Source organism: Pollicipes pollicipes, unplaced genomic scaffold, assembly GCF_011947565.3.
Source record: "Pollicipes pollicipes isolate AB1234 unplaced genomic scaffold, Ppol_2.1 Scaffold_1600;HRSCAF=1878_pilon_pilon_pilon, whole genome shotgun sequence".
NCBI classification, from domain to species: Eukaryota; Metazoa; Arthropoda; class Thecostraca; order Pollicipedomorpha; family Pollicipedidae; genus Pollicipes; species Pollicipes pollicipes.
The window spans coordinates 7,921,133-7,940,863 of NW_023595962.1; the positions used below are offsets into that span (position 1 = coordinate 7,921,133).

Sequence of the window (19,731 nt, forward strand, 5' to 3'; positions counted from 1 at the left end):
CAATACATGGGAACTTTCCGTGATTGTGGAGAAGGAGGCGGCACGCCGAATTGTCAACCGCTCGAGTTTTGGGCCGTGCAGGCTCACATTCGGTAGACAACCGCAGCTCGTACCGAGGCGAATTTGATGGTCAGAGGATGTGTGAAACGTTGGAAATGCTTGAAGTGGGAGACCACGTTGTAATGTGTTCTTTTTGTAGCATACGCTGGTCGTTTCCAATAAAACAGTCAGTTCTGCGTATAAACTTGTGCAGGCAGGTATTTCTGTATTTTGGCTAACGCTGCTTCTAGGTAGTAAAGGACATAATCGTTTGCGTTTTAAGAATTTTGCAGTCTATTGCATGCTTTTCTCATCTTTGTGTAATACTTCATTGTTAAACATCGGACACCACACTTATTGACGTTTATTTTGGGTTACATGGGATTACCGATAGTCGTTGTTAGGCACTCTCATGCAACGCTTATGAGATGCGCGTGAGTTGTCATTTTGGCATTTTGGAGTTGCCACCACATTTCGGTGGTGAATAGAGAAGTGGTGGTACCACTGCTTGAGAGAGATTTTGCATTTCTTACACTGTAAGTGTAAATGAATCTCAGCTCTGTGCTTTTAAAGACAAAATACGGGGTTGTCCAGATTTATTGTCCAGATTTATCAACAAGCGTATACCATTTCATGGTTTTGTGCTGATAGGAAATACAAACGTTTCAGCCTGATCTTTTTGGGCTGACGGTATTATGATTGTAAACCACGATCATGGCACACTGTGAACATAATTTCCGAGTGCTTCCATGTCGTTGATAGTAGCTCTAGACAGGTGATCGTCTTGAATTACCATTATTTCCTTGATATTTATTTTTGAATGTAGGTGAAGTCAAATGATCGCCATAACACAACTGACCGGACCTGGATTCCAAACGTGAAGGCGTCTAAAATTATTGGGCGCAGTTTCCAGCTCAACTCAGTATCACAAAAGCAAAAAATGGTGACCTTCCCCAACCCATCTCTGAGATTTGCCGTGGCCCGCGCGGTGCGCAAAGTGCTTCACCACCGCCAGCGCATGCGCAAAGCTCTTCACCACCCTCACCGCCGCTCTTGTCGGCAGGTCGACGTTTACACCGCTGTCAGATCTGCACCAGTACCTACACCAACCAGCGCTCACTGGCATTTCACATGCAGAAGCATGCGGGCCGCACCACCTGCCCCGTGTGTGGCAAGGTCTGCAGCATGGTGCACAACCTGCGCTCCCACATGGCCTCCATGCACCGGCTGAGCGCCGACGAGGTCGCCGACATGCTGGGCAGACCGCGCCGATCCGCTGTCACCTGGATACCGCGGACCAGCTGGAACCAGCCGCAGCAGTACCAGCAGCAGCACCAGCAGCAGCAGCAGCAACAGCAGCAACAGCAGCAACAGCAACAGCTCAGCGGGCCGGAGCAGCAGCAGCACCATCAGCAGCACTACCAGCACGAAGCAAGCAGCGGGGCGGAGGACAATCTTTTGAGCTAGGTCGTGAAGTGCAGACCCACCAGCAGCAGCAGGGGTTCAGAGAACTTGCCGAACAGCAGGAGCAGCGACAACTTATGGCAGCGAACAAGGCGGCGTCGTCTGCCGGACAGTGAGAGACAGTGTAAGGGCGTGTGGGTAGGGTGCCTGCGCGGAGCACTCGCCTCCAACTACCGGGATGATAGGCAAGCCCGGTGGGATGTGGGATGTAATGGGCGGGATGTTGAACAGATCGGGCGGACAGTGGGACAGACGAGGCCAGGTGGGATGTGGACCGTGATGAGTTGGAAGAGGGTGGCGCTGGTGGGAACGTTTCAAAACGTTTCGGGTACAGTACGCCGTGCGCAGTGCGCACGTACCCGGGATAATCCGCGTTTGATGATTGAACGAACTAAGCGTTGCAGACTTGGCCGTCGTTTTCCCTAGTAATATTACTCGTGGATGCGTGGCTGGCTCACCGTCCATGCTGCTGTTTATGCGTGCAGTACGATGCAATGTACGGCCCGGCACAAACACATCCGATTGTTGGTTGCCGGCAACGATCATGATGTTCCATTTGGAATGTCATGGCACAACGTCTCCGGTCTTAGCCACGAGGTTCATATTCTGCACAGTTCAGTGCGTACCAGTGCAGTTTAATTTCGTTCTGTACAGGATCATGTCGCTCGGATCAAGCTGCATGATATGTCTCATGAAAGTGCCTTATTCATCAGACATTGGGATGGGCGCAGATGTACCCGCATGCCTGCGACGGTGTATATAGCCCGCTGATTTTGTTTCTGGTTACAATAGCGCCGATGTATGCAGCACTCAGCCGAGATTTTAAGCGGAATTTTGTGAGACTGCAAAAATCTTGCAAAATTTTGTAATTTTGTAAGATTTTTTTAGATAATCCCGTAATTTGTGTTCATCGACACCAGGACCTGAATCGCATTGCATGCCATGAATGGAGACGTTGCGTTGATTTATCGATGCCTGTGACCTGGAGTGACCCCATGTTGACCTCAAAAACAAAAATTCCGAAACCACTGAAACTCCGAGGCACGCCAGTGGTCACTGGGTCGAGCATCATTAGGAGCTCTAAGGTTGTTAACCCTTTCAAGTAAAATATGTGGTGATTGGCTTATTGCGGCACGTGCGCTGTGCCGAACTTGTTTATTGGCTTATCGCAGCACGTGTGCTGTACCGAACTTGCTTATTGGCTTAATCCAGATGAGAAGGATAATCCGGACAGAGCCAGGATAACAGGCCTATACAACCAGTGTAATACGCTAACGTGTGTAGGTCTCAAAGCGACTCGTTGAGCCGCGATACCAACATCGATATAGCTGTTCGCTGGTGGTCTGAATGCTATGTAGATATGCGCATGCCCCAAGAACACGTTGACAGGACCCATTGGTATCGTACATATGGCTCGTCAGCAGGCGTAAGTGAATTAGTCAGTATGTAATACACGCTTGGTCCAAGTTGCACGGATTTTCTTGCACTTTGACCTGCATCTGAAGTATGTTGCGTCAGCAATTGGCTTGGCGTCACAATTGCTTTGGTCCGAAGCAGAGCAGAAATAATTTCGACTTCATGCGAGACGGCAAGGATTGTTGTGCGATTTGCTGCCTCAGGGATTTCCTTTATCACCCATCCACCAGTATCGCACAATATTTTTTTTGGGGGGGGACTGCTTTCAATAGCATTTGGGTAAGGGAGACCGGCCGCGCTGTTAGCGTGATGATTACCTCGCCTCTTGTTCTCGCAGCTGAGAAGCTTTGTGAACAGTTTGGAACGAGACCATTCAAATACTGTATCTGGTAATTTGACCCGAGTGCGCTTCAGCCCAGAAAATATTGAAGGCGTAGAAAATGACGACCCATTGGCGAGAAATTCAGAAATGATATTCGTTGGTGCCACATACGGTTCTGCCAACGTAATATATGTACTACCTAAATCAGGAAATATTTGCTGCACATTTGTTTTACCATCCCGAGGCGCTTCACCTGCTGTCACTTTTCGGTCCTTTTGTCTTGCTCTGCGGATTATTGCCGCACTCATGGCTCTTCATTCTAGGTGTGCCCGCCTGTTTTGCATCTCAGTTCTTGCCCATAAAAAGACGCCTCAACTTTACAACCGACCCTGACTGACTTATGAGCCGTCTCGCTGTGAAGACCTCCCAATTACCTCTTCGTCCGAAGGATGTTCTGATTATGTACCTCCAAAATACCTCAACGTGGGGAGAACGTGCGATCTCTGGTGTTCGACTGTTTATCAGTGGAGACGTTTAGAGGAAGTATTCCACGATGCATGGGGTTTTGCACTAAAGTAGCCGTCTTGAAGATTATTTGGCGCAGTTCATAGACCTATCCCTTTTTAAATTCAATCCCCTCTAGTTTCCAAGCTACATATCTGCAAAGATGTGCAGACTATATCGTGCTAATTATTTCAAGATCATTCAGGCATACACGGCGCTATAAAATGCTATTCAAATTCTGACATACCATGCCATCTGGACAAAAGAATATATATTTGTCGAATCGTTCATATCCGGCACGGCTTCCCAATATAACGGACGTCGATTGGCTCTGTATCAACGTCGTGCAGACTGTGCAAGTTTCAATCAGGAATCACATTGTGTGCTAAATATTAACGCAAGTTGGACATGGGTCCCAGTCATAACGGAGATAACACTTGTACTGTAATAACTTGAGGATAGCGCCGTAACGGAGCATGTGAATGCAAATAAACACCTAGAGCAGAACCTCAACGTCATAAAGCGTTTTTGACGCAACCAAACAACAAAGTGCTGAGAACTGCCTTCAGTTATTGAGCAAATGTGTTGTCTAGAGCAGTCTTTTCCTCTTAAAATGTAACAACAGCTGTAAGTGAGCCTATTTTAGCACGTGCGGTGCTTGCTTCAGTATCTTCAACTGTGCAACATTCTCTTGAACCCCGTAATGAGCACCTCGTCGCTGTGTTCCCTGACCCACGTTTCCCGGCTCGGTCGATTGCATTCGTCTGATGCTGCGGCCGGTCCCGTAAGCTTCCACTCTGTCGGTAGCAACCTTACACAGGCACCAGAGCCTCACGGTGTGCCCCGACTGTGGGAAAGTCTCCAGCACGGCACGGTCCTAGCACTGCGCCGCTTTATACAGGGCGGCGTCCACAAGATGACCCCAGCGGAGGTAGGCAGCATTCTCCCGGCCAGACATTTGGTTGGTTGTGGGAGAACGGAGAGCACACCCAGTGATTGCCTGATCTCGGTTGGTTTGGTGTTGTACGCGTCACGAGTTTTACAAGAAGCAAGTTACATAAACTCGGTGCGTGCCGGGTTGGACGCATGAAGCGTTTTGTCTTCTTTGTTCCCTTCTCATACTACGTTCTCTTGGCGGAATGAAATGTGGTTATTGGTGCAGTTAGGTCCTACCCATTTGCCGGTATCCCCGGATGCCAGAGATCTTACACGGCGCGGCAAATCAATCGGAGAATCTTATCTCATCTCAGGAGAGTCAGGAGAATCTTAGTGCGCGCCGTGCATCTGAGGTGTAACACAATCTCGTTGTGGAGTACAGCTCTCTTCAGAGAGTCGCAAAGGGCACCGCGAATCTGACCCCAAGCGCCTTACGAGTCGGAGAACCTCAAAATCGACATACGTGTGTCGGAACTACAGCCAGGCCACTGGAACCCGCTTTTTCCCCAGGAGTACTCGGGGAAGCGCTAGGGTACCACCTTATGTGCTGTCCACGTGCTCAAGCCTACATCGCGGTCAGCGGTCTTCGTTGACGCGCGTGAACAGCCCGGCGCGCCCGCGTTAAGTCCAATGCGCCCGCGAACAGCCCGGCGCGCCACCGTGTATAGGTGACCTTGACCTTGAAATAGTCTGCAGGAAACACCCTGCACATCTTTGCTGGCGTGCAGTTCAGAAACTAGACCTGTGTAGGTCTTAAGAAGGACGGGGCTATGAACTGCACCGAACGATCTTCAAGATTGTTATTTCAGTTCAAAAACTCCTACAAATGCGGAAGGCACAAGTTTACTCGTGCCTTCTCTCGTCATATCCTTGGTTGGCGAAGGACTTCACTTGTTGAATACCTGTCAGTTAACAATACATACTGATTAACGGTACCTGCCTACCTTTTCTCACCCACACAGTCACATCGCTTCGCACAATCGTATGGAGGGCACCCCGAAAAGGAGATGCTTTATCTGATAATTCACACTACCGAGTTCCGGGTTTGCTTGAGTGCTTGCATAGGGATGCATTTGTTCCTTACCGCGAGGGGTTTGTTTGTTGTCGATGACCTAAGTGATGGGGTACACTGAGAGGCGAGTGAAACACAGTGGCGTGCTTCGTGCCTGGAAAAGTGTTTGGGTTGCACTCACAACCACCGGATTGCGGCAGGTGACATTCTATCGAGAAATTTGCCGTCACAGTCCAGCTTTGCAGCAATGTCAAGTCGTAACTTGACCTTGCTGTCGTCGTAACAGTCGTAAGTCTTAACAGCTTTGCGGCTTTTGTCAAAGAAAGCTCGTAACTATGACAACTTTATTTGGCGGACAATTGTTTTGAGTTCATGTCACTTCACTGCTCCGCAATGAACACGGTTTCGTGACCGCAGTTGGATGCATTTTCGTCTGGTTATTGTCACTGGCATTCGGCGCTTGCCGTTCTCTGGAGAGTTTTTAGAGAAGGAATTGAACTCAGCAGCTTTTTCCGTGATGAAAACCATCTTGTCACCGATAGAAATGTTTGAACGACTAGTTTTTTAAACAGATAAATTCGTACATCGATGGACCTGAACGAAACGGATATCAATGAGAGTAGGAGAACCATTTTACAGCCTACACACAGCTTCAAGTCGGCGTTTAGGCCACACCACCAACGCTCCGTCTCCCTTGGTTGCACCCACAGCTCAACCTGACCGCAGTTTCTAACCCAGCTCTGCCCTTCTCTTCTCCAGGGCCAACTTACTTGTGCAACGACTGTGGTCGGAGTTACACCAACCCGCTGTCTCTGCATAGTCACCTTAAGAAGCACCAGGGCCTCACCACCTGTCTCATCTGCGGCCTCACATACAGCACAGTCCACAGTCTCCGCCGGCACATGGAGAGCATCCACAAAATGGCGGCGGCCGACGTGCGTGTGTGCGTGCCCACCAGGCGCTATATTCACAGTGTTGTGCCGGAGGACGTAAGCGCGCGGCTCGCAGCCTCGGGGGACAGACGCGAGGGCTTTGCAGCCTCTGAGGACGTAAGCGATCGGCTTGCGGCCTCGGAGGACTTCAGCGAGCGAGTTGCAGGCTCTGAGGACGTGAGCGAGGGAGTTGCAGCCTCGGATGACTTAAGCGAGTGACTCGCAGCTTCGGAGGACGTGAGCGAGCGAATTGCAGCATCGGAGGACATTAACAAGCGACTCACATCCTCGGGAGACCGAAGCGAGCGACTCACAACCTCGGAAGACCGAAGCGAGCGACTCACAACCTCGGGAGACCGAAGCGAGCGACTCACAACCTCGGGAGACCGAAGCGAGCGACTCACAACCTCGGGAGACCGAAGCGAGTGACTCACAACCTCGGGAGACCGAAGCGAGCGACTCACAACCTCGGGAGACCGAAGCGAGCGACTCGCGGAAACGTAGATCGGTCAAAAGTTAGGTAATCGTGAACGAGGAGAACGTTGGCGAACGGCTTGTGGGCACAACAGACCTTTGCGGGTCGCAGTTGCTGAGAACGCTGGCTAGCAACTCTCACAGGCGGAGAACTTCGTGGAAAAAGCTGGCAGAACCGTGAAGGCACTGGCGTGCGCCGCTTAGTTTGCGAACTTGGTCGCATTTCTGTGCGTTTTTTTTTTTTTTTTTTTTGTTAGGAATGCGCGTCGCATGACTGCCGCCGGCTTTGTGATTGAAAGGTTAGCTCACAGGTAATGTTTGACATGGACGTTTCAATAGAAATGTTTTGTTTTTTTCTTCACCGTGATGGCATATCGATGTAAGGGTATATAACTTTCAAGCTATGTTTCGATAGTATCGAAGGAGGAGAGGCTGTGACCTGCCAAGTGTGCGCAAAGGAGAAGCGGTGTAACTCCCGTCTGACATAAGATTACCATCTCTTTTTCTTGGATCGTATGGTTGTATATTTGGCCAAACGGCAGTGGTCGAGTGTCAGCGCTTGGTGCTGGTTAACTTACTGCCATCATTAGTGAACATTTGAAGTGTAATTAATATACGTTTAGCCAAAGCGTCACGGGCAATTTCCTTTTGCGCATTGCTCTGCACTGGTGACATGCTGTGCCATCTCAAGGAAGATTGATGGGGTGTATCGGACCCCATGCTTGGTCAACAGGGTTGCCGTCTTGGTCAGCGTTTCCTCTTCACACAAAACTCAGTCAGAAAAACCTAATTTGTCAAATTTCAAAGCGATCTTTCTGCATAGCGATTACAGAGACCGCGTTGTAACTCCCGTCTAGCATAGGATTACCATGTTTTGTTTCTTGGGTCGTCTGATTGTATATTTAGCCGCTTGCGGCAGCTGTTGAGGGCCAGAGTTTGGTGTTGGTGAGCTTTGCACCGTCATCAGTGAACATTTGGAACATAATTAATATGCGGTTTACGATGCTGCCTCGAGCAATTTCTTTCCACGTGTCGCTCTGCCACCGGTGACCTGCTGTCATCTCAAGAACGATTGATGGGGTGTTTCGTATCCCATGCCTGGTCGACAGGGTTAATTTTTTGGCCACTATTTCCTCTTCACGCAAAGCTTAGCCAGAAAGAGCTAATCTTTGAAAGTTCAAGCAGTTTTCATGGACAACGGTTACAGAGCCGCGTTGCAGAGCAGCAGCCGCACTCGTCCGCTGGCCTACTCCGGCACGGCCGGACAACACCGACGAACGGCTGTTTGTTTGCGGCAGTTGTCCTACGGCTTTTTGAGGCCACGCTGCACATCACAGTAGAACAACAGAGTCAGCGTGGCACCATGTCTCACGCGGAAGCAGATATCTGTTTCTCTGTTGCAGACAATCCCAATTTGTAAGTGTCATTGCCTTACTTTTAGATGTTTGCGTGACCCACGGTGTCAAAATAGGCTCCCTTTGTTCCCTTCATCTGGCATACCTGACCTAGCTTGACTTTCAGCGATCTGAAATCCTTTGTGGTTTAGTTGTGCCATGGTGCACCCAATCGGACGCAACTTTCAGTAACACAGAGCTTACAATTTTATCATGCTCGGGAAACCAAAGCTATCTAGCGGCGATACGTACTCTCCACTCACACATTTCTGACAAAAGCTCGTATATTGTCGATGGCTGGTAAGCCAGAATATTTCACGTATTGTCAGGACAAGGCAAGCAATTCATGTCTTAGCAACGGAAAAATTATCAAAATGATCATGATTGAAAATATGAGATCAATTTAGTAAGCATAGATCGCAGCAAGCGGTTCGAGATTCATGTGCCGGGAAAGCTTAAACCGTACGTAATCGCCTCATGCACCACATTCTCAGTTTTGTGTAAAGATATTGCTCTAGTTGAACGCTTCTTTATTGTGATTGTCTGGTCCGCTGACTTCCCCTTTCTGGTCTCGGCATTTCACGTGGGTTCTGACCTTGGTCTCTGCGTCCTCAGGGTCAACCCACTGCTGCGTCGAATGCGGCCAGAGCTATACCAACCCGCACACCCTGCAGCGGCACTTGAAGAAGCACCAGGGCCTGACGACCTGTCCCGTTTGCAACAAGGTCTGCAGCATGGTGCACAACCTGCGACAGCACATGCGGACCGTGCACCGGATGAGCCCTGAAGAGGTCCACGCGCGCATTCCGACCAGGAAGCTGGCCTTGGACGCGGGCGCCGGGAGCCTGGGGGCCTGCCACGCGACCGCCGAGAACATCAGTCCCTGGGGCGGAGGTGGAGAGTCATAGTGGAGCGTCTTAGAGAATCGAAGACAGCCAGGGTTACGGAAGATCTGCGTGATCGCTGTAGACGCGGCCAGCTTAGTCGTGGTCCCTGAACGGGGTGGAACACGCGGGTGCTCTTGAAGAGTCGGTCGGCGCTGCCTGACGGTTGGCGACTTCGACGTACCATGCGTGTCAAGAAACGTTCAACATGGATACATAATGGTTGGGAACGATAGATATAGAAAGATGAGGAACACCGTTCATCGTAGAGAATGTTCAACGGCGGGCAGGTTTGGTGGCATTTTGACGCGTAAAAGCTTTCCCTTGGGCTCCTAGAACGCGAAGATGCTGTTTGTTGCCGTTTTTTGCTCGTCGTTTTGGTACTACATGATTTACTTGATCCAGCTTTAGACCATCCCGCTTTGTCAGTTTAGTCTGTGGTTGGCTGTTATTCTGACGACAGAGAAACCTCTCAACATCAAACGATAACGGCTCTCAGTGCCTCCGGAACATTTTATGTCGCATGGCTAGGACCAAGCACTCTGCAATGAACGTTTTCCAGTGGAGAAATAAACACATAGTGATGGTTCGCGGTATCTTTATGCTCTACAGCTGTCAATTGTCAGCACCGGGCCTGCCAGGACGAAGGGCTTCCGGTCCTCGACCTCGCTTTGGTCGCCTGTGCCGTCAAAATCGTCAGAAGGTGAAGCATAAGCCTCGCACACGTACAGAGCTCGGCCTAGTTTCCGCTGCGCGTCGGACCGTGCCGCAGCATGGAAGCACGCTGTACGTTCAACATATCCTCGGGGTTGACTACGGGCGGTTGGGGTCAAGGATGCCGCGCCCCATTGGACTCGATTACTGAGGTTATACGGAAGTTTGACGTCAGTAGGCTATGATCCCATGATGCGAATGTTAAAGGTTAAGATTATTACAAGCCGTGGGGAGGTGACGCCGGTCCTACCTTCGCAATCACTTCCAAAGCGTCAGTCTCACTGACCGCACCGGTACCTCGAAAGTCTCCTCTAAACTTCCATACAGTATCAATGGTATTCCAGGTATCCACGTAAGGGTCCCTTCTCTTCAGCGTGTTCGCGAACGATCTGAGTCATTTCGCGGAGGACGCTCTGATGGCCCAGTGCGCGGAAGATATCGGGTGGCCCCAAATCTCATATTGCATAATCGATCGTTTGCAGAATGTCTTGGCCTCACTTGACTGGTTCAGATTAAACGACCTTAACCTGCGCCCAGTGGCCGGTTAAACACCATTCGCTCAGCTGTCGGTCAATTTGCCCCCTAACGTTTCAAAAATCAAAAGAGGTAAAAAGTACACCGAAGTGACAGGATGGGTTGGCCTTTATGTGAAAGCACTCGCTTCTGAATGTAAGGCCCATCGGCTATGACCTTGGGGTCAAATAAGGTAAGGCAAGGTAAAGCTCGTGATTGGTGTCCAAAGTGCCCCTAGACCTCCTCATACAACCGTCTTGAACCTTTTTTCCAAACGAGCAAAAGCGAAAGCAAACGATCACTAGTGTTCATTTTAGGCCAGTCGTCTTGTTTAACCTTTCGGAAAGTCATGGTGACCAAACATCTATGACACTGTTCTCATTTCTTAATTTGAAGAAGCGTTAAGGATTCTGCTAGGTTGTACGATCCTAAAAACTAGGGCTGATTGGTCATTTCAGATCAGTGAACTTCTTTGACCTTAAGGAAGTCCATTGAAAGTGTCTGTTGAACTCCCTGTTTTCGATAAACTCGAAGTGAGCATCACAAACTATCTCATAAAGCAAGCTTTCCAGTACAAAAGCAGGTTGGTTTTCACCTCAGTATGACCTTTATACCTCACCCTGGGTAAATGAAATCTGTTGTTCTTCCAAATTTAACTGTTTTTGGCTCGAAAAACTACGTAATAGATATATGGCTTCGTTTAACACTCTTATCAGGTTGACTGATTCCATCAGGATTCCATTATTCTATCAGGTTGACTGATTCCATCAAATTACCTTCGCTGACAGCTATGGCCTAATTTGGACCTGCCATAGGTCATTGCCCTTGCAAGTTACATCTATTGCTGTGAAGCAGAAGATCTGCTATCCAATTGTCTACAGCTATGCAACGTTTGACATTTCTGCGCCGCGCCGCTAGGGAATCATATTGTAAAACCTTCGGGGGTCAAACTGACCCCACCCGAGCGCGCCGTAAATCAGTGCCGTTAAGGCTGCGGATGCTGCTTGGAAACCAACAAAATCTCCGCACCGTTCCCCACTCCACTGTCAATTTTTGCAACAACCTTCGTGTCCCTTATTTTGGAGCGAAAATCTCGAACTTGTGGTTGATCGCAACCCATGATAGAATCCACTCGTACCGCTCGTCAGTAAACGCTGTTTCGGTATTTTAGCCTGTCATGTTACATTTATTATTTCATATTTATTATTTCAATTATAATTATTTAGTCATTTCATTAATTGTTTCATGTTATTTATAATTGGATTGTATTACTCATTTAATTTACTATTTCAATTATAATTTCATATTCATTCCTACCTGGAGCACGGCTTACCTGCCAGTGTCCATGCAGCGGATTCATTACTGGTGTGCTTGTGCGTATGCTTCAGGGTGTTTCGTTTTTGAGCGTCCGTCTTTGTCTTCATTACCTTTTAGCTTCACATTTATCCGCGACGATGAAAACTTACAGCCCGTGATGTACTCGTCCAAATGCACACCATTCACTCATGTTATTCATTCGCCGATGGTCCTGAGCTCCCTACACCAGGCGGGACGACCTTCAATGTCTCCTGACTTTTCCGTCTGGTGGTCTGACAATCTTTGACGTCAAGTATTTTTAGCGTTCCGACTAACATCAAATTAACAGATGAGCATCTGTCGCGATCGTGACCGTGGTGACCGCAATTCCGCAAACGTCGCAAACGTGCAAACGTTCAAAACGTTGCTCCAGATATCAAACGCTGCTCCAGATAAAGCTCCAGATATCAAACGTTGCTCCAGACAAAGCTCCAGATATCAAACGTTGCTCCAGACAAAGCTCCAGATATCAAACGTTGCTCTGGACAAAGCTCCGAACATCAAACTTTGCTCCGGATAAGGCTCCGAACATCAAACTTTGCTCCGGACAAAGCTCCGAACATCAAACTTTGCTCCGGACAAAGCTCCGAACATCAAACGTTGTTCTGGACAAAGCTCCGGATATCAAACTTTGCTCCGGACAAAGCTCCGGACATCACACGTTGCTCTGGGCAAACCTACCGACATCAAACGTCGCTCCGGACAAAGCTCCGGACATCGAACGTTACTCCGGACAAAGCTCCGGAAATCCAGAGGAGAGTCACCCCAGCTGCATGCTGGTTCTCTATCAGCATCGGCGTGTCTGTGCTTTGCTGTGCTATTAGTGTAACAACTGCAGTCGTCTAACTCTTTCTAATGCCTGTTCAGGGCGCACACACTCAAACCTTTTCTCACCGTGACTTTGCCTCGAATCTCAGCTCGCTTGTGCGCTGATGTCGGTGTCACGTGCTCACGGGTGCGACGTTCACTCGCACGCACGCACACGCACACATGCACGTGCACGCGCACGCAAGTGCACATGTATCCACGCATGCACGCACGCCCACATGCACGCACGCACGTACGTAAGCACACATGTGCGCGCGCACGTACGCACGCACGCACGCACGCACGCACGCACGCACACAGGTACATTATTCACAAGCTTCAATGAGGAACATCGACTGGGAAGTGCTTTTGAATTGAATTTCTGTCAGTATCCCTGGCGAAGAAAATATCCCTTCTAATGTAATTTACGGTTAACTACATGATCAAATACACGGATTACGGAACACAAACTGTCTGCTAGTTCCCAAAATCTAGCCGGAAGGCTTAGCAAAAGCGACACGAACATCAAAACCAGCCCGAAGTTCTCGCGCGCGATGTCGCCGCCTTCACCGCACACGTAAATGCCGGCAGCACAATAGCGCAGGGTAGCGTGTCACTGGTGCCGGTCAACATTCAACGATAGCGAAGTTTGTTTGTTGCTTTTTTGCTAGGATTCATTCATTAATATTCACACATCAGAATTTTCACATCTAGTTGAAAAACGCAATTCCAGCACCGTATGAGACAGCAACATCATTTCGCATCGCCATCACATCACACACATCATCACTTCACACTTATAACAGGCTCCTGATCACACTTCGTCCTCTCAATATGCCAGTTTTATAACTCGAGCTGATCCCCCCCCCCCCCCCGCTCATCTCACATCTCTTTGCCCTCACAAACAAGACATACCTCTGTCGACTTGGCGTTCTCATTTGTATTCACTCGTTTTTGACGTCATAGTTTTGTCATCATTAGTTGGTACGAGATCCGCCGTATTGCACTAGATCCTCTCATTTCATTACTTTTGTGTTCTTGTATTGCATTTTGTATGCACTTTGTGTCCAGTAGCGGTTTATAATCCGTAATAACTGTGCTTAAGTACTTTTTAGTAACGGTTTTGGTCCCTTTAGACCCATATAACTTGGTTTCACACCGTGCCGAATAGCTTGCGCATTTCAGTGCATTGTTTTATCAAGATAGAAATGAAGGTGTGGTGATGTCTAAGTTTTCGCCATTACTTAACCAACTTTTAGCTCCGTGGGAACCATATCTTTTTTCAGTGGTTCTGAAGGAACGTCATGTTGTTTTCATAACTTTATCAGCATTCGTGATCCCATTGCAGGCCGTTGGCGGGCATGGCTTTATCGCCAAATTAAGCGACTTTTTTCAATGGCCCCCTACGTTGTAAATCATATTGCCCGAGATCTTTTAATGATAACGTTGTTGCCATTTAAAGCCAAAGTCATATCAAGAAGTCCTCAGGGGAACATCTAAAAGTACATGACCTCAGCTAGCTTTCCTCATGGTAAGAATGTTTGTGCCTACAAAAAGTCCGTTAGCTCAAACGCAGCCAGCATCAAGGTCGTGCGAGACCACAATTCACCTCAGGTGGTCTTATATCAAAGCTCGGAAGTATAGGCCGTACGCTTTTATTTGCATCAGTTTTTCCCTGTGAGTATATGAAAGCTACATGTGGAGGGCAAGAGCGTGCCTTGACCTCGTTGAACCCCACCTGACCAGCCATTCAAAGGAAGCGCCGCAAAGCAGCACTGTCAAGTTATAGATGACGTACAAAGAAACTACCACGATTTTGTAAATCCCGCCCAAGCGTGGAATAGGCAGGGGGTCTTTCATTTACCCTTCTGAAGGTAGCGGAACGCCAGACTTAACAACTGACGAGGGCGGAGACACGCAGTAGAGGCTTTAGCACCAAAGCTGCTCGACGGTGAACTGCTTTGTCCATCGGACTGTGAAAGTTGGCAGGTTCCATGTTGTTTGCCCCCGTGCCCGCACTCTGAACCCCATCTCCGCTTCCCCAGGGCCCGTCCACGTCTGCACCGACTGCGGCCAGGCGTACACCAACCCGCAGTCGCTGCTCCAGCACCTGAAGAAGCACCAGGGCCTGACGACCTGCCCCGTATGCTACAAAGTCTGCAGCATGGTGCACAACCTGAGGCAGCACATGCAGGCCGTGCACAGGATGACTCCGGCCGAGGTCCGTGCTCGTATCCCGACCCGGAAGTCGGCCCAGGGAGCCGTCACCGAGAACGTCGGCGAACATCGCGCAGCCGCGGAGAACACCAACTCCTGGTTTGGATATGGAGAACGTTAGCTCCCGGAATGGATGGGCAGAAGCACGGTGAGACACCCGAGAACGCGAGTGGCCTCGGGGAAAGGTCTCATCGCATAGCTCACGTTATAGAACGGCGTGCAAGCGCAGAGAGACTTACAAAGCCGTCTGTTGACGCGGAGGACCTTTGGACGTGACGCATAGACGCTGGGAATCTTAATCGCCCTCCACAGGCGTGTAGAGCCCCAGATAGCGACGCGCCGAAATAGGAAAGTTTTAGAGTAACCTGCGGACGTTGAGAACCCTTGGAAAGTTATTTAGACGCGACCGTCATTGATCCAGTCTAACAATTCTGAGAGCTGCAGACAGGTTTTCACGTAGAAAACCCATGAGAACCTTAATTCCGGGTCGCACGTGAACGTAGATATCGTCTGCGCTATTGTCGATATGAAGAATTGTGTGGGGTTCTTCAGTGAGTGTTTCTTTCTAATGAATTGAGTGACTGTTCACGCTATGACCACCGGCCTTATGGTTTTGCAGCTTCAGTTCAAGGCACTGTTTCAACTTTGGACACGCTAAACAGAGACCGCTGGGTCATTAGTGTTTATAATCTATGCTCTAATTTGTTGTGTATGTGTGCATTATTCCCATTGGATTTCAGTGCAAATAATATGGATTTGTTGGAGGAGAAGGGTGTCTATGTTTCAACCTGGGTGCGTTCACGAGCAGCCGCACATGACCAAGACATCGCTCAACCTGACCCGAGCGCTGAACTCACCGACTTTCGTACATGCGGTTGCGCGGAAACTGACTGTTGTGCATGCGGTGGCGCGGAAACTGATTGTTGTGCATGCGGTGGCTCTGGAACTGACTTGTGCAAGCGGCGGCGCGGGAACTGGGTGTTGTACATGCGGTGGCGCGTGAACCGACTGTTGTACATGCGGTGGCGCGGAAACTGACTGTCGCTCATGCGGTGGCGCGTGAACCGACTGTTGTACATGCGGTGGCGCGGAAACTGACTGTTGTGCGACCTGGCAGACACGAGATTGGAATAATCCATGGTGTCAAACGGATTGCCTCATCGACTTGAAAATACGTTGTCAGCATTACGAAGGTTACCGATATTGTCAGCACGAGGAAAGTGTATTTTATATTTGACCCCGAACACACGGCCGCACAAAGCTCAACAACATTTTCAAAGGAAGACAAGTGTTTTTAGCACGTACTGGAACAGAAGGGGACAAAGTTCAATTCAGGGGTGTCCCTGCCCCCCCCCCTCCCTCCAGAAGGTTTCCCAGAAAAAAACTTTCGAATGGTGCGACGCATCCACGCCACACGTTGTATGGTTTTACCCAATTGTATAGCCAATATTTTGGCATATACAATATGAGACGTCAACAGAGTGTTAAACAAAGGCATGCAACGTTGACATGGCTTCTCAGGCAATAAGACAAGTGAAAACATGATGACGACTAAACCCGCCGACTCGGGTCAGGCAGGAGGCTGAGGTCAAATTCAAAATAAGGCTGCTAGATCACAGGAAAACTTTAGTTATACGGTAGTTGTTTATGTTGGTTTCGAGTTTCTTAACTACAGGGACGTTAACATGCATCTCATCGTGACTTGTTGAAGGCCAGATGAGGTCGCTAATCTAGAAGAACCTCGATCAGCATTTAGCTTCGAGAAGCATAGCGCCAGCGTGTTCTGGATGCTGATCTTAAATTCCAGTGTCGAAAGTATTTTTTCCGTCAGGTTTTCGGTCAGCCTCGCCTTCCGAAAACCGTATACGGTCACTGACCTGCTGTGAACACCGATGACTGTTCCTTAGAAAAGGGGCTTAGGTAGGGTTAGGTTAAGGTCGATGGTATGAGGAGGCCCGCGGGCACTTCGAACACGGATCTGGTTCTGTACGGGCACTTCGAACACGGATCCGCTTCACCTTAATTATCCCAAAGGCCACGAATAAAGCGCCTCAAAGTCCGACACAAATGAGTTCACCTAGGGTTCTAATTACTAAATGGACTTAGTGCATTTATCTCTGATTTTTCATATCTCAGGGAGGGTCTATTTCGCCTTGAAGAAGGGAGGGTGGATAAGAACGTCAAGCGTACACGGTCGGTAAGAGTCTATGTGATCTCACTCGTGTCAAATTTTGGGATCATAGATTGTCACCTCGCTGTCAAGTAAGTTAAAAAGGTAAAACTACAGATTAATATTTTAAGTGCTCCCACGCAACTAGCTTTAACATTAACGCATCTTGTGTGCAATACTGTACTTCTTGTCATGTCAGGCCAGTCACCGTATTTGAACTTATTGAGGTAGAAACAACCAAAAACCTACGAGAATATTTGGATATCCGAAGGTACAATTGACGCCAAGTACTACCCTACCAAACACTCGAGCAAAGCGGCACGCTCCTGAAGGAAAACGTTGATCAAGGTCGTTTTGTGGAAGTGACCTCCTCGGCCCGCACGAAATGAAAACGGAACATTTTGACTTGATTCGAGATGAGCGTAAAAACTGCGCTTCATGTGAGACAGAAAGGCTTCAGCTCTTGTTTTGCCTAATATGAGCCTTAAGTTCTTCTTCTGAGTGAGCAGCCTCCAGTGTACCAGGAGGTGCTGGTAAAATGATCTAGTGCTATATGACGATTACAATGTCGTTACTCAGGTACCACTCATAACTGGCACATTTAATCAACCTGAGTACCTACAATGTAATCGTTATTTAGCACTACAATTTTTCTGAGCCAGCATATCTTGGTGCACTGGAATTCGTTAACTCAGCACAATAACTCGGACTCATAATGCCGCAAGGCCGTCTCATGAGGCAAGGTTTTCATAAGTCTGATCTTCATACCTGATCCAAATTCAATGGCATTAGTCGTGTTTTTAAAAGCAGTGGTCCATCTGTGTATGCAATCTTTTCAAATTTGCGTTACTTCGTCATCATCTAAATGTCGTCAATCTAATGTCGTTTCGTGTTGAATCATTCCCTTTGTCTGACAGGCAGGGCCTGACGTTGACCTGCTATAGGTCAGCAGCCTTACGCGATTCATCTATTCCTTAAGTCAAAGCATTGGCTATTTGGTTATGTAAAGCTAGACAAAGTTCAGCGCAGCTTTGCTGCTCGGGTCGAAAGTTATTTTAGAAAACCTTTTTGGGGTCAAATAAACCCCCACCCGAGCGCGTTTAACTGTCCATTCCTGACCTGTCTTTACACACGGACGAGAGCGGTTCTGTCTCAATGGCCTGCGGATGAACATAATGTTTCGATCGCGAGAATTTCATCTTTAATCTAAAATAGCCTGAAATGTCGGGCTCCGGATCTCTGGATGGAATTTTTAGTTGTGTCCCTATCATATTTGGAACGCTGCTGTGACAGCTGGGAAAAAGCTCACAAGGGAATTCATTCACAAATATGACATTGTGAAACAACCTCATCCGACTTGAGTGTCAAAATTCAATTATTTAAACAAGCATAACAAAAAACCAATAACTAGAAAACGATGAAAACTGCACTAAGCATTCTGCTCGAACGAGTGTCAGAGTTCAGAGAATCCAAACAGTTGTCACAAGCGATGATTCCTCTGAAACTGACGCCCTCCGAAGAGCTGGCTTGATACTTCGGTACTTGCCACAGTTTCTGAGACGCCGTTATGACGAAGACTCCGCCAACTCAGTATCGACAAGCATTCGATGAAGCGGCGGCGCTTGGCAGACTGCGGATTGTGTTTAGCCCTTACTGGTGCGGCAGCCGGCGCTGGTCTGCGCGCTCTCAATAAAGTTCCTGGCGAAATACAGTGAGGACGGCAAAACCAGCAGATGAAGAACGGCCGGGCTGCGAGCGGTCTTGCTGCTTATCGAGTACTTAAGCACCATGCTGACACAGCCACAGAGAGAACTGCACAGCATGACGTCGCGCCAATATCTGTAGAGTTTCATGAATTGTATTGGAAACACTGATCCAGGATTTCCAGTGAGGCGTGCCCTCAAAACGCGATTGATTGATTCCAAGTGCTCTAATACTTGAACACTGAAGTTGTCAAGCTACGGACGACGCGTGTCGCGGAAACCGCGCGCAACAAGTTCACACTACTCTATCTGATCGATGCAACCACGAGGCCCAGCAAGTCCAGGCGTATCTGCGCGTGGGTTCTCTGTGGAGTCTAGCATCGTAGAGCCAAGCCATCAGCTATTGAGCCAAGCACCTCACTCAGCGGTACCAGGAGCCACACAGCGAAGCAGAGTGACCTCACAGTGGATCCACGACGGATGGCCAGACAGCTGGAGTGCAGCGTCACAGCTGGACGCGTACCCAAATGGTCTTGCCCAGACAGTCGCAGCTGCTCTGGACCTCCGCTCAATGGGAGAGGCCAGACAGTAGCAGCTGCTTTGGACCTCCGCTCACTGGGAGAGGCCAGACAGTCGCGGCTGCTCTGAACTTGCGCTCGCTGGGAGAGGCCAGACAGTCGCAGCTGCTCTGGACCTGCGCTCACTGGGAGAGGCTAGACAGTCGCGGCTGCTCTGGACTTGTGCTCACTGGGAGAGGCCAGACAGCCGCAGCTGCTCTGGACTGCGCTCACTGGGAGAGGTCAGACAGTCGCAGTTGCTCTGGACTTGTGCTCACTGGGAGAGGCCAGACAGCCGCAGCTGCTCTGGACTGCGC

The 19,731-nt window shown here is 49.0% G+C and overlaps 1 protein-coding gene across 1 annotated transcript; it reads left to right on the plus strand.

The window, feature by feature from the left end:
- The first annotated feature begins 1,224 nt into the window (after positions 1-1,224).
- LOC119093375 (zinc finger protein 710-like) lies at positions 1,225-15,105 on the plus strand. Its single transcript, XM_037216334.1, has 4 exons — positions 1,225-1,358; positions 6,514-6,682; positions 9,141-9,387; positions 14,813-15,105. Exons 1-4 carry the CDS (start codon positions 1,225-1,227, stop codon positions 15,103-15,105), a joined length of 843 nt encoding a protein of 280 aa, XP_037072229.1.
- Positions 15,106-19,731: the final 4,626 nt, after the last annotated feature.